The sequence below is a fragment of the Monopterus albus genome, unplaced genomic scaffold (assembly GCF_001952655.1).
Source record: "Monopterus albus unplaced genomic scaffold, M_albus_1.0 scaffold219.1, whole genome shotgun sequence".
Classification (NCBI taxonomy): domain Eukaryota; kingdom Metazoa; phylum Chordata; class Actinopteri; order Synbranchiformes; family Synbranchidae; genus Monopterus; species Monopterus albus.
The window spans coordinates 676047-690615 of NW_018128099.1; the positions used below are offsets into that span (position 1 = coordinate 676047).

The following is a 14569-nucleotide window of genomic DNA, read 5'->3' on the forward strand; positions in this document are numbered from 1 at the left end:
TCAGCAGCTAAGGGGTACATTCTAATTCCCTTAAGTGCATCCATGTTTCCCCTATTGGCATCCTTTCCTTGCATCTTAGTCCCGCCCATCTAAAATGTAAGGAAAACGTGAGGAGACAGGAACTGAGGAAGCATGTTTTTAGTGTCTTTAGAGGCATGAGGTGTTCTCTCTCCTGATCCGTCATCTGAAACATTGAGTCACTAACTGATTTCTGATAAAGGGGCATGTCTTTCCGTAAAGACTTTTGCGAAGGATAGTCTTGAGAATCCTTGCTCATATCTCCTCCAGACAGCCTCTTTGCTTTTCCAAACAGTTATAAGGGAATTGGAACATCCTTCATGATGGCAGACCGGTCAAGCAAGGAGCAATCAGATAAGGGCACTAGGATGTACCCATAGAGAGTTCTGGTGATGTAATGAAGATGAATGTCAGTCTACTGCTGTGTTTTTAGTATCAACATTTTTAGGATATTGGTCTCCTAAGAAGTTGATGCTTTTATACCCTGATAGACTGATAATGAAATGTTAGGTTCATAGGTAACATTCAAATAAGTAACATCGAGTTTTGTAGACTTAAAACACTCACTGTACAGTATGCTAAGGACAGTGCTGTTACTATATTGAACTAAAGTAAAGTAGATGAATAACCACATTGGAAAAGGTAGCAGAAAGTATTCAGACCCCTTCATGTTCTCACACTGTTTTATAGATTTAGTTATAAATGGATAAAGCTTGCAGTTTTGTCCAATAAGCTACACTCATTAATCCATTAGACTCCAACTGTTACAAATGGAACTGATTGGACGTGGTTTAGAAAGGTGTGTATATTCTTCACACTTTATCTCAGGACAGAAACTGAGTGATAAAGTCCAAAGAACTCCCTGCAGACCTCTGATAAAACTACGGTGAGGCAAAGATCAGGACAAGGATGTAAAATATTTCTGCAGCAGTGAGTGTTCCCGGGGGCACAGTGGCCTCAATAATTATGCAATGGAAGGAGTTTGGACTTTTGCTAGATTTGGTTGTCTGGCCAAACTGAGTAATCAGGCAAGAAGAGCCTTTGTTAGGGAGGAAACCAAGAACCAAATGGTCACTAACAGCTTCAGAAGTTGTCTGCAGAAATGGAGACACTGCTGGAAAGATGACCATCCCAGCAGCACTCCATCAATCCGGCCTTTATGGAGTGGCTAGATGGAAGGCATTGAGTTAAAGACACAGGACAGACTGTGTGGAGGTGTCAGGCAACATTTACTCTGAGAGCATTACAAAAAACCTTCTCTGGTCTTATAAGACAAAAATACCTAATACCATCCTTACAATGGTGGGGGGCAGAATCCTGCTATGGGAAGTTCTCAGCAGCAGGGACAAGAAGAGTGATCAGAACTGCAGGAAGGAGGAGTGCAGAGAACCTGTTCCAGAGAGCAGTGACCTGAGACTGGGGCAACAGTTCACCATTCAGCACGACAGTGACCTAAAGCATGCAGGCAAAACAACACTGGAGTGGCTTCAGGACAAGTCTCTGAATGTCCTTGAGTGGCTCATCCGAAGCCCAGCCTCAAACCCCAGGGAGCATCTGTGGACAGACCTGACACAGTTCACAGACATTTCCCATCTAATCTGAAGGAGCTTGAGAGGATCTGCTAGGTAGAAGAGGATAAACTGCTGAAATCCAGGTGTGCAAAGCTTGCAGACACTTACCCAAGGAGACCTGAAGCTGCAATTGTTGCCAAAGGAGCTCTGAATACTTTTATAAATGAGAGGTATTAGTTTGGGGTGCAAATGTCAATTTTAGCCATATAAAATTGACATTTGTACAAAGGGGTGCCTGAATACTTTCTGAAGGAACTGTATATTCATCTCATTTAGTCATTTTTATAGTGATCCATTACCAAAAAAAGGCTTTGCCAGTGTTTCCATTTAATATATATTTACCTTGACGTCCGGCAGACAAGACCTATCAGAATAAAAACTAATTAGTATGCCTATCATCATTCACCACTTACCCACAGACAAACACTAGATGTTACAACCCTGTTTTGCAATCCAGAGCAAGTATATCCGTAAAACTAAATTAGACGTTAGTCAATGAAGCAGGACCCACAAATGGTGCCTGCAGCACATCTGTATTGTCATGAATCTACAGCACGTGATCGTAATCTGATTATTGTTGTTGCTATTATTGCTACAGGCAATTGCCAACTTGGAAAGACCTACCAAGGAGATTGCTCTGATGCCTCCAGTCAGGAGGAAGGTAAGAAGAAGTTAAATTCCTTTACAACTCATGTTTCTAGTGCTGCGTGTTTTGGTGTGTCGAGAGTAGTAGTGGCGACGAGAAAGAAACAAAAAGGACAAAGGAAATTCACGGGAGCATGAATAATTAGTGAATATGGTCTGATTGTGTTCACAGACAAAGCAAAGGAATGGGTTTCTAACCAGGACTGTAGCCGTAGCTTAAGCTATATAGTAAACATGAAAAGCTACGGTAACCTACATTTGGTTTTAAAGGTCATTTGTAAAGACTGAGGCTGTAACAAATCCTCACGTTTCAAGGCCAGATTTGTGGCTCATATGCTGGACTGAGTTTAAGTCGAGCAGCAGTAACCGTAGTGCTGGCCCGGCTCGTACTCTACATCTGAATTGTTCCATCCATCCATTTTATAATGCTTTTAAATCTTGTATATATGATTAATGTTTTACTCATTATGAATACTGATCGTTTGATAAGGTAATTATATATTGTATTTACAGTTACGATATTTCCTTTAGCTTTAAACAAGCATTTGGCTTAAACTGGGCAACTGAAAAAGCTATTCAAGTTTGTTTTTATAGGCAAATTACAAATTTGCCTCAAGGGCCTTTACAGTCCATGCAACATACAGTGCCCTCTTTATTGTCTTTAAAGAAATGTATGTCATTGTTAAAGTTAAATGTTATGCATCATTATCTCATTTGAACTGCTGCGTTGACCCAAGTTGCAAAATTTTCTGTGGCAGAATATGGTCTGGTATGTCTTGTGTAAAGGTTTCAATGGGCTTTGGGTTTAGTGATGACGGCTAGAATTGAGAGGTAATAACACTATTATGACTGCCAGTTTTCTAAATCTACACAGATCTGCTCACTTCTACTGTACACCTGCAAATCTGTCAGTGTTCATCACAAGGTGATGCCCCGCAGATCTTTTTACCTTGTCACAGTGGGAAAGCATCTATGATAAGCATTTTACATTATCGATGAAAAGTAGTTATAATGTTGCTTTATTTTTATCTAAGATTTAGAGTCGTATGTTCAGGGACACAAGAAGAAGCATGGTACCAGGAGTCCCTGTCAGTGGTGAGTAGATTGACTGTGATCTGATTTAAAAAGAACACATCACTGCCGCAAATAATATTTCAATACAACTAGACCATTACAATAAAAACCAACAGCCAGCTAGTCAGAACACAGAACATGATCTTTACGTATATCTGCAACAGAATGCATAAAGTATGAAAAAACATGTATCGTTAGTCTGATAGCACTTGTATTTCTGTCGTCTCCATCAGTGTGTCTAGTGCCAAAGCCTCCCAGGGTGATAGCTGGGCCCACGGCACAGAGCTCAACGGTTCGGCCGACAGGAAGAAGAAGAGCTGTACACTGAGGAGCAGTCAGGAGGCCCAACAGGTGACAGCAGGCTATAATACATGGCCCACTGCTACTAGCTTTTAGCTTATGTTTTCACTGTTTTAAAATCTATATGATTGTTGCAAAAGTTCCATCTGGGTTTCCTTTAAATTGAAGAAGTAAGCTACAGTACAAGCTGCTAATAAAAGTAGTCTAATTACAATAAACCCCCTACAAGAGGCAGTTGGAAAAACAGTTTCAAGTCACTTGGTTGAATCAATGTTTGATTAGAGAAGCTGTAGGTCTTCTGTACAGGTGCTCTCCCATGACTGGCTTGACAGTAAGAAAAGGAATATTTTTCTGAGGATGAGCGCATTGAGATATTTTTACTTTTTTCATATGTCGCAGCAGAGCTGTGTAGCAGAGGTGGTGTAATTATTAACTCAGCTGTACAGTTCATCAGCACAGTACTCTGAACACTAGTTAATCATTATAAGCTGCAGTTACAGCTATTGCAAATGTAATTGTTTTCCATAACACATGAAAATGAGAGTTGATTTATCTGTAATTAGTTAAAATGTAGCAGTAGTAGATTTGGAATGAAAAATCTGTTTTTTTAAAACATAAGTTGCATACAATGAACAGCTGACAGACAACACAGATAACACTAAATGCCACTTTTCACCAAAGATTTTTGGCAGTAGGACATTCCCAAACAATCATATACTGCACCTACTTGCATTTAGTGTACTGGTCTGGAGTAATCGGATAACTCTAACTTAAAATTATATGATTTACACAGATCAATGTAGGTGTGACTATTCAGTTTTAACCACGAATAGCTAGAATTTGTGCCTGTGCTATATTTACACCATTGTCTTCCCATTTGTGAGAAACTGTGAAGTGCTATAGCAGTCAAGTTGTAACTTTGTAGTGACTCTGTAATCCCCAAAAATATCCTAATTTGTTGTTTTCACCACATTAGACATAAGTTACAAAACACACACACACAAATAGAAAGCTTCAGTTGTGGGAAGGATCACCTAAATTCCAGAGGAATTCTTTGAAAACTGAATGTTGTTGTAAATGCTTGGGATGAAACTTGTAGCTGCCCTGAAACATTCCGACTCATTATGTTTCTTTCAGCATCAGGACACTGAGAAGAGAAGCCACCCAGTCACTAAAATCAAGAGCAGAGTCCTACCCACAGACAGGTAGGTCTGCAACAGAAACAGTGTTATGGTAACAGCTGTCTGCGCTACAGTATAATACTGTTGAGTAAAATAGAAATAAAGCCAAATAAACATTTCATTTTGCTTTGTGAGACGGAAGTCATGCTGACCCTGTGTGTCACATGTAGTCACCTGCAGTTTAAAAAGATTTCATCTACTACTACAACTTCAACTCTACTTATATTCCACATCTGTATCCCTTGTTACTTTTTTCTCTGCTGACATTTCTCTGCCCGCTTGTCTCTTGTATCTGCCTCCTTTCAGGGAAAAGGGGAAGAGGAAAGGAGCTGCTTTTGTAACCAATGGTAGTTTGATTCCAGCTCTGTCACCTCTGAGGAAAGGTGAGCACCTGGGTGGCTGTTTAGCTGGCTGGTTGTAGTAGACCAACAGAAAAAAAGGAGCATGTGGTTCCAGGGTGGCTCTTGTAATAAATGGAGGGAAAGACAAATATACTGTGGGAGAGAAAAGAAACCGTGCTGCTTTTCTGAAGATAACGAGATTAGTTACTGTAGCCTGACCAATTATTTGGCTTGCTCTGTATCATGGTCAGAGGATGGAGCTGCAGCAGTGGCTTTCAGGATTAAAATAGTGCCTATCCGGTCCATTCACCCCACAGCAGTGGTCCTTAGGTTACTCCTTAGTAGGGCTGCCCCCTAATAGTCGAATAGTCGAGTCATTAGTCGTGAGACCTGTCTGTCGAATGAGACTCCTCTAAGTCAAGTCTTTGTTTTTATTTTATTTTTTGTCAGCCAGTGTGCATTTCAATAGAAGGCAGCCCCAGTTATTTTGTCACCTTCTTTTCCTCATTTTGGTGTGCCAAGCAGCAGTTTGGTCAGTGCTCCCCCTGTGGTCGGGTAGGGGATGCACACTACAACAGTGACACTGTCTGATACGTGGATGTACATTAAGGTCGAATCTACTTAGCAAATTACAGAACAAGGAGAAAAGGATGACAAAATCCACTAGGACAAGCCAAAAAAGATGAGATTTGTGTTTTCTCAGAAGAAAAAATTGTCTATAAGAGCACTGTTTCAACAGAAATACAAGTGTGCTGCCCGTCTTTTTATCCCAACAAATCCATATGGCAGCCTGACATTATATGTATTGTCATTTTAAATAAGTCGTAATTTAAATCTTGCATCATACGCAGCTGTCTGTATTGATTTTTAAATGCTCAGAAATATGTTCCTGTCCCTCTTTTGCATTTAAATATTGATGTTAATGTGGTCAAAATCATCACTGAAATTCATGCCAGTTGATTTTCTGACAGTCTAGGCTATTTATATCACCAAAAATAAGTCATAGTTCTTAGTCAAAATGGTGGTCCCTGGTCCACAACTAGCTTAAAACCCCTGGTTTAGATGCTAACGCATCCTTACTGAAGAACACCGCGTCTCAAAATGCCAAACCCATGTTAACCCTGGTTTTAGCTGATGTACCTTTAAAGAAAAAACACAACGCTGATGTGTATGCTGGTAGTGCATATAATGATGTTTTACACAACAAACATGCACAACAGTAGCTCTGCTTAACCATATTTTGAGCAGGTACATATTTCATACAAATACTCTTTAGCCTTTTACTGGTCTGCAGTTTAACATGGATGTTGTTGCAGATGGGGGCTCTGGTCCAGATACCTTTGGTGAAACATCATCTGAAAGTTACAGCTCTCCTTCCAGCCCTCAACGGCCAGGACTAGAGAGCCCGGACAGTGAGGATGATAACAACAAAGGTATGTATAAAGAACATTTGAAGAATTCAAGTTTATTAATGAAGCACACAACTGTGCTGTAATACATCTGTTACTGTCAACTGTCACAAAGATGTTTGTGGACTGAATATGTTCTTACCAGACGCTGGTCTTCTGTTAGATATACACAACCATTCGGATGACTCCAGTAAAGGTCTGCGCCCTGACATGTGCTTCCCACACCAGTCTGATGCAGCTGTAGCAGGGAACGTCTCCTCTGTCCACTCTCGGTCTTCCAACAACCAGCAAACCCAGATGCCAGCCCTGTGCCCAGAAATCAGCACCGAGTTCTCTCCTCCTCTTTCTTTCATGCATCCATGCAGGGCCACTGACTCTCCGCTCCCACTGGGCCCTCCTCCCAGCCAAAGCATCATACCTGAGGGAAAGGCCTCAACTCGAACACTGATGATGCAGACGCCCTTAGTGCCTTCAGCTGTCCCCAGCCATGGAATTATGGGAGACCCAGAAAAGAGGGAAATGCTCCCAACCTTTGGGATTTCACCTATTGGTCCGCACGCTCCAGGAAGTCTTGTTGTGCAGCCTCTGGTCACAAGGTTCAAAACAGTGCAGCCTCACAGCCAGGGTGGTACTGATGGTGCCTCAGGGAATGGTTCTACTCCTGCTGTCCCACAGACTTCAAACCATGCACCCATAAGAGCCATTGCTGTCATGACTCATGGCCCTACTTGCTTCCCCTCTACTCTTCAGCAACCTCTGCTCTGCCAAGATCTGGCCAGTGTCAGCTCATGTCTGGCCTCCTCTCTGCCACAAACTTCACACGCCAAGCACCAGAGCTTATCCTTACCTTCGGGCCTGCCTTCTCCCTACACCATGGCCTCTGTAGGAGCACCTGCAGGCACTGGAACTGCCCAATCTCCTGGAAATGTACAAGCAGCTGTTCCTCTAGCTGTGCCCACCCATACCCCTGGACCTGCCCCCAGCCCCAGCCCAGCACTCACTCACAGCACGGCACACAGTGACTGTACATCCTACAGCAACAGCAGCACTTTCTGTGGAAGCGCCCCTGTTGCCTCTGGAAAACCCATTACTCCCCAACAAGCCCAGCACCAACAGGTGGCCTCCCAGCAGCCAGTATCACTGCAGCCACCACCACAACAGCAGCAGCAGCAGCAGCAGCAGCAGCAACCAGCTCGCTGTGGGGCTTGTGGCTGTGACAAAAAACGTGGGGGGTCAGCAGCAGCACCAACAGTGTCAGCAACGTCTCCACCTGTCAAACAGCCTTATTCTTCACCACCCACCAGATGATGTTTAGTGTTTCTCCACCTCTCTTCCATGTGACTAGCCTGTGCAGTAACAACTACCTCACCCAGGCCCAGCCTCCTCATCAGGCCAACAGTGCTGCAACCCTGCCCTCCTTCTTTCGTACCACTCCTCCCTCTGCACACCCATCCCCCTATGGCCCCCTCCACACTCATTCTCACAGCCACTCAGATGTGCCGTCACAAATGCTGGGCACCCAGGCGGCAGCCGCCGCAAATTACAACTTCCAGCAGCAGATGGCGCCAGCAGCATCGTTCTGTCAGCACATCTACCAGCATGTGTACACAGCTCCTCTGGGGATGCTGCCTCCACTGACACTGGCGGGAGGAGTCAATAAGAAGAATGGCAGTGTGTCCTGTTATAACTGTGGTGTGAGCGGTCACTACGGTCAGGACTGCAATCAGCCCTCCATAGACTCTGCACAGCAAGGTAACACAGCTACACAGAACAGAGACGAACACAGGAGCCCTTAGTTTTTCTTTCCCAGAACCTCAAGCAGTTAGAGCTGGTTTTTATCAAGTTCATTTTGAGCTGTTTCATTTTTACTCTGCTGGGTTATCACCATAAGTTTGATTTGTTTGGCCAGAAGAAAGCTGCACCACTGGAACATTCAGGTTGTAACAAATAGCAGCAATACAACGCTTAAAATTCAATGATCTGTTAGGATGCCCGTTTACAGTATAGTAGGAGTAACAGTGTGCATGTTCTTACATAGAGTAAATCGTAGAGTGCAGCAATTATGGAAAAAAGGAGATAGGCTTGTCATATATAGAGCAACCTATTTTTGACTTTGCCACCAAACTCCATTTTGACCAGACAGTTTGTTATACCAGCTCTTGATTTGTGCATTTATATGCAGACAAGATAATTTATCTTCACAACAACAAGCAGTAGCTGTGACCACAACCCTAGTGAATTTTTTTTTTTTTTAACCCCTTCTTTAGGAAGCAGTTATACATGAAACAGCACTTCAGGCCATGAGACTGACTTTCAAACCACTTACAGCTCACTTGCACAGATTATCCAGAAAAGGGAGCTCATTAGTTAGACTGGTTCTACTGGTTTAGACCATTGACTGTATATACTGTAAACATGTACAGCATCTCACCACTTTTCCTCTGCCATGCAAAAGTGAAGCCAAAATATCATGAATATTGCGGCTGCTGTTTTGGCAATTTGCAACAAGATTCTGTGCAGTAGTTAGTGACTGAGCAGCTGAATGATAGCACCAGACTGCCAAACAAATCTGTGAAATCATCCAAAATACACCCCTTTTTATATCCTCAAGTAACTTGGGGTCAGTTAAACTTAAAAATTCATGCTATACATACAACCAAAAAAGATTCTGTATTTCCATAAGTGGTGTAAAACTATGGAATAATTTAAATGTGGACATAAAAAAATAGTAATAGAATTGATGAGTTTAAACATAAGTATAAAGGTATGTGTCAATCAAGATACATGCAAGAACAGGTTTAATGATTAATTAGATGGAACATTGTGGGTGTGGGGTAAGAATGTTAATACTCTGTAATAATTCTTTAGTATATTACTTGTGTAGCGTAGAAGATAATTAACTATGAATGTAATTATGTAGAATGTTAACACTCTGTAATAATTCTGTAGTATATTGTGTGGTGTAGAGGATAATTATTTATGTAGAGATATTGCTTAGGACCTAACTTCTTCCTACTCCGTTCAAGCATGTACTAGGTACAAGTAAATTGATATTGGATTATTATTGTTGGATATGTATGAAATTACATGTGTTGACATATCAACTGTTTTACATGCTTGAATGAATAAATCAAATCAAAAATCAACTTATTAAAAAGAAACTTAACAGAACAATGACCATTTGTACACACATCAGCATGATAATATCAACCAAAAACAACAGAAATCACATGTGGGAAAGTTTATCTGATTTGTAGTTTGAGTTTTTAGTTTGGCTCATATCTCATCCACTAACGTGGAGGGGGCAGATTTATGACCCACAGTATATTGTAACCAGCTGTCATGTTCTCCATCATTATATGCAGTCAATGGTTTAGACCTACACGTGTAGAAATGTCAGTACAGGTATCTGCTTAACTACCTGCAGGCAAATAATGTTATGGGCAGTGTTGTTTTTTTTCCCCAGCTGTGTTTTGAGATTTTACAGTGTTTTTCATAAGAAAAATAACTGCAGTTGTTTATACCTCTTCCCTGCACAAGTGTCGTCATTGCAGCCCTAGCCCAGGTTGGGACAATCTCACCCACTGCACAGGAGACAAGGTGTATGTTTTCCAAGTCAACTAGTTAGCCCTCAACTAACAAAAAACAAAAAAAGATCAAACCAAATCTGTCTTCTATGTGTGGTTTGCCAGTTTGTTTTCAAGCATTGCTGCCACCTTGTGGCCAGTGGAAGAGCCTGCAACTCTAACCAATCATAGGTACAGTATTTTTTTTTTTGCTAACGCCTCAGGGAGCATTAATGAAGTTATTAGGAATGTGGCACACCACAATGAGGTGAAGAAGATGCAGTGGGGAACAACTTGGATAAGTGCTACATTGGTGAGATTTATGTTTTATTAAGTGTTTGTCCAGTTAACCTTCCCACCTTTAATTCCCTTAGCTTTTCTGTGGGAAGACTCTGGAAAGCTAGTGGGGCTGCCTAAGTACAAGTGAAAGTAGGTTTGACACTTTTGCCACATGCAGTGAGTGTTAACAGCAGTTGATTTTTCGTTTTGCAAAAGCACTGTAAAACCTCAACACCTTATAGGTGGTGAAATTTGCAGGTCGAAGCGATGAAAAGTCAGCCGACTTTGAATTAGTCATTTAAACTGTGATCATTGTGTCATTTAGTAAAATTGACAACAACAACATGATGTTCATTGTAAAGTCTCTGCAAACTGATTTTCACAAACTGATATGAATACAAACCTGTGACTGTCTGGATGCTACAAAATTTTTCATTTAGCTCATTCAAAGGAACTTGAAATATGACGAGCAAAAAACTAAATGGTCATGAGCAAAAACACTTGAGGTTCACAGCAACCGAGGTCATCACTGACCTTATCTAATGTTGAGATGATTGGTTCCTCTGCTGTCCTCTGACTGTGTTCTCTGTCTCCATGTGGCTGCTTGTGTGTTGGGGTTGTAGGTGGCTTCCGGTTAAAGTACACGGCATCCCACATTTCAGAAACACCCGACAGTGAGGACTGAAGACGAAAGGATGAGGAGGAGTTCCTCTGTTCTTTCCTCAGCACTGTGTGTGAGTAGTACTCAGAACCTCAGGAGACAAAAAACATTCTCAAAAAGAAAGTGACCTGCCAAGGGCTTAGTGGACACAGCCTCAATGTTTGTACCTGAGAAAATGTTGCTCCTGCGACTCCACTTCTTTTCTCTTTCAGTTTTTGATATGTTTGCACTGAGGGCTGGAAGCAATTAAATTATTACTTAATTATTAGGAAAATGACAGATGCCTCGTCTGCAAAAGGGTCTTATTATACACATATTTGTAAAATGGTAAATTTATGCTTTTTCTCATTCTTACTGTTCAGCGCGAATTTTACTGTCTGATAGAACTGTACAGCAGTTTTCAAAGATTAAAACAAGAATCGGTTGCAATTTTGGTGTAAGGTTTTTGAATGTACACCTAATTTAAGGAATTGTATCAGAGTATATGTATGCATTTTTGCTACTTGATGTATGTATGGTTTGAAGATTAATGCTGCTTTCTTAATTTTATTTTATTTTATTTTTGTGTTTTAAGTAATTTTCTTTGGTAAAATGCACTAATAGTGATGAAGGAATGTAAGTGCACTAAAATGTTCTCACCACAACCAAGCTGATGAGTAATGAGTCATTCATTTTTACTGTTTAAACTGATATTAGACCAAAATAGTTGAGGAACAGCATTTTTGTCTGTTTTAGTATACTTTATGTCTGGACTAGGTGTGAAATACTAGAGTATACTAAAATACTTAGTGTGAAACCGTTTCTTTTTACTGCCAACATTTTAGAGTGAGTGAGATCTGTGTTCTAAATAACAGAATACTAAAGCTGTAGAAATACGACTGTGGAGAAAACTCACCCTGTTCCCTCACAGTAGTCCGTCCACTTCCTTAGTTAGGATTTTTGCTTACTAGTTTACTAGTAAGAGTCAAAACGCCCACTAGTTACACTAGTTGGTCTTTTTGACATAACTTTTTAACTAGTTATACATCTTCTACTAGTGGACCAGTTAGGACTAAAAAGAGTAACTAGTTAACTAGTGACACCTAAGTCTTCCCCATTGTTTAATTAGTGGAAGATGTTCTGTCCTAATAGATGGACTTTCTAACCAACATGTTAAGACTTTGACTGAACATGTTAGACATCGTTCCTGTTACCGGTTAAGCCTTTTCTTTAACTAGTTGAGCATCAGTCACCACTAGTGAGTAATTGTGCACAACCAGTGAGACCTTTGTTTAACATGTAGGCCTTTTTGTCTCACTAGCTGATATTTTTGGCACACTAGTTTAAATTTGCATTTTACTAGTTTGACAAAACTGCTCACTAGTCGACATGTGCATGCTACTAACATGTAAAATGCTAATGTCAGCTAGTGCACTAAAAATATTAACTAGTGTGACAAAAAGGCCTGCATGTTAGTCTCACTACTCACGCACAGTCACTCACTAGTGCTGACTGATGTTCAACTAGTTAAAGTTCACTAGTAGATCATGTGTGTAACTAGCTAAAAGGTTAGGTAAAAAAGACCTCAACTAGTGTAACTAGTGGGTGTTTTGACTGACTAGTTAACTAGTACACATTGTCTTGCTAGTTAACTAGTAGGCTAAAACAGTCCCCAAGTAGTCATTAACTACTTAGCATGTTTGCCTTGACTAGTTAACATGTAAGCTGCAACCACTAGTTAACTAAAGTTCCTCAGGCCATCATGTTAACTAGTGTGCATTATGCAAATAAAGCAGGAGGAAAAATGACTAAATCCTGAGTCCTTATTGGTTGGCTTTTTTCCCCCTTTACTTTAACTGGAGAGCTCATCGGAAGCCTCGGTGCACGCTTCTTTCCCACCTCCTCATTAGCATTTTGTGCAACTAGTTAACCAGAGAGTGTTTTGGCTTTTACTAGTTCAACCAGTGAATGTTTTTATTTAACTAGTTGAGTCAAAATGTCTCTCACTAGTTAAATAAAAACATTCACTGGTTTTATTTAACTAGTTGAGTCAAAATGTCTCTCACTAGTGGATATTTAAAGCTTCACTGGTTCATTAATGTCCAAGTGACTTAAACTTGTATGCCACTAGTTAACTAGTGACCCGAATCTATGCTTGACTTGTTAACATGTCAGAGCTTTTGCAGTTCCCTAGTTAGCTAGTAAGACCTTTACATTACTAGTTCAGTCCAGAGGGCCACTACTGTGTGAAAAAGGTGACTAGTTGGGACTCTGGAGCTACTATTATGACGCCCGACGTTAGTACGGCTTATGCTGGAACAAGTTGGAAAGAAAGTGCCACTAGTTGCTGAAAAAGAGCAACTACTAAGAGTTTCTGTTCAACTAGTATGGCAAAATGTCCAACTGCTGCAGCCAGATGTCCAACTAGTGCTGATAAAGACCGGAGCAGACGAGGGAAATGACATCTGATATCAAATAAATGCTAAAACAGTTTGCCATAATTTACTGTAAGTCTGTGAAGAATATATACCCTCGAATGCCCTGCAGTTAAAATGGGAAATCTGCTTTTTCACTTTGAAGATTATGTGTGTCCTAAAATCATTTCCTTTAAAGTTCATTCAAGGCAGTGGATCATAAGATGCCCAGTTCTGGATCCAGTGAGCAGATGTGAAACAACCAGATCATGCCTGGTGTAGTCTAGCGATCTATATAATGAGGTATCACCAAAAAACCTAAGTGTAGTTTGGTTGACCTTTAAAAAAACAACAAAAAAAAACAACAAAACATTGTACTGTGGCCACTGCTGCCACTCGAAGTTGCTATGTTTACTCTTTGATATCTCTGTACTGGTCAAATATATTTCCAGAGTGTAATTTGCATTTTATGCAAACTGTTGATTTGTTTTCTCCCCTGTAGCAATAAACAAAACACTGGAAGGTGAATTTGTCCTAATGACCTTTGCATTTATTGTTGGAGTATTTCACAGTGTTGAACAGCACGAGCTTAAGTATTACCCTTAAATATAACAAGTGTAACCTTTGAGGAGTAAAATTGATTTTTTTTTTTTTAATGTGGAGTGTAACAGGAAGGATACGTTATACACTGGAATGCATTAACTATTTGATAAACTAGACCAGATGTTGAATAACTTAGTTATTACTGGCAAAACATTTTTGACCATTTCACATATATTTCTGGTGTAGCCAGAAAATGGAAATATATGGGAACATACAAGCTGCAGAATGACTTAAAACATCTGCATTAACTAAGAGGCTATTTAACTAAACTAAAACCATTATTTTTCATTAGGCACTGAATAAAGGTAATTGACTGGCATCCTGGAAGGACCAAAAATTACTCCTAAATATTACAGTGCAGTTTGGGAAAATGCCATTAACTATGTCCAATATTGATAATAAATTGGTTAAATCTTGCATAGGCACTAATGGATGTGTAGTACACTCCCATAAGTATAATTCACTACCTGTGAATAACACAATTTCTTATTTCTTTGGGAGACAGGGTGGATAAATACAGTACTTACA

At 40.4% G+C, this 14569-nt stretch overlaps 1 protein-coding gene across 1 annotated transcript in view; it reads left to right on the top strand.

Annotated features, from left to right (window-relative positions):
• Positions 1-14551, top strand: part of zcchc2 (zinc finger, CCHC domain containing 2) — a 22558-nt gene extending 8007 nt beyond the window's left edge. The window contains 9 exon segments of the mRNA XM_020619425.1: positions 2188-2250; positions 3269-3329; positions 3542-3659; positions 4746-4813; positions 5096-5172; positions 6447-6563; positions 6685-7768; positions 7771-8291; positions 11008-14551. Coding sequence (XP_020475081.1) covers positions 2188-2250; positions 3269-3329; positions 3542-3659; positions 4746-4813; positions 5096-5172; positions 6447-6563; positions 6685-7768; positions 7771-8291; positions 11008-11069 — 2171 coding nt within the window. The 3' untranslated portion in view covers positions 11070-14551.
• The last annotated feature ends 18 nt before the right edge of the window (positions 14552-14569 follow it).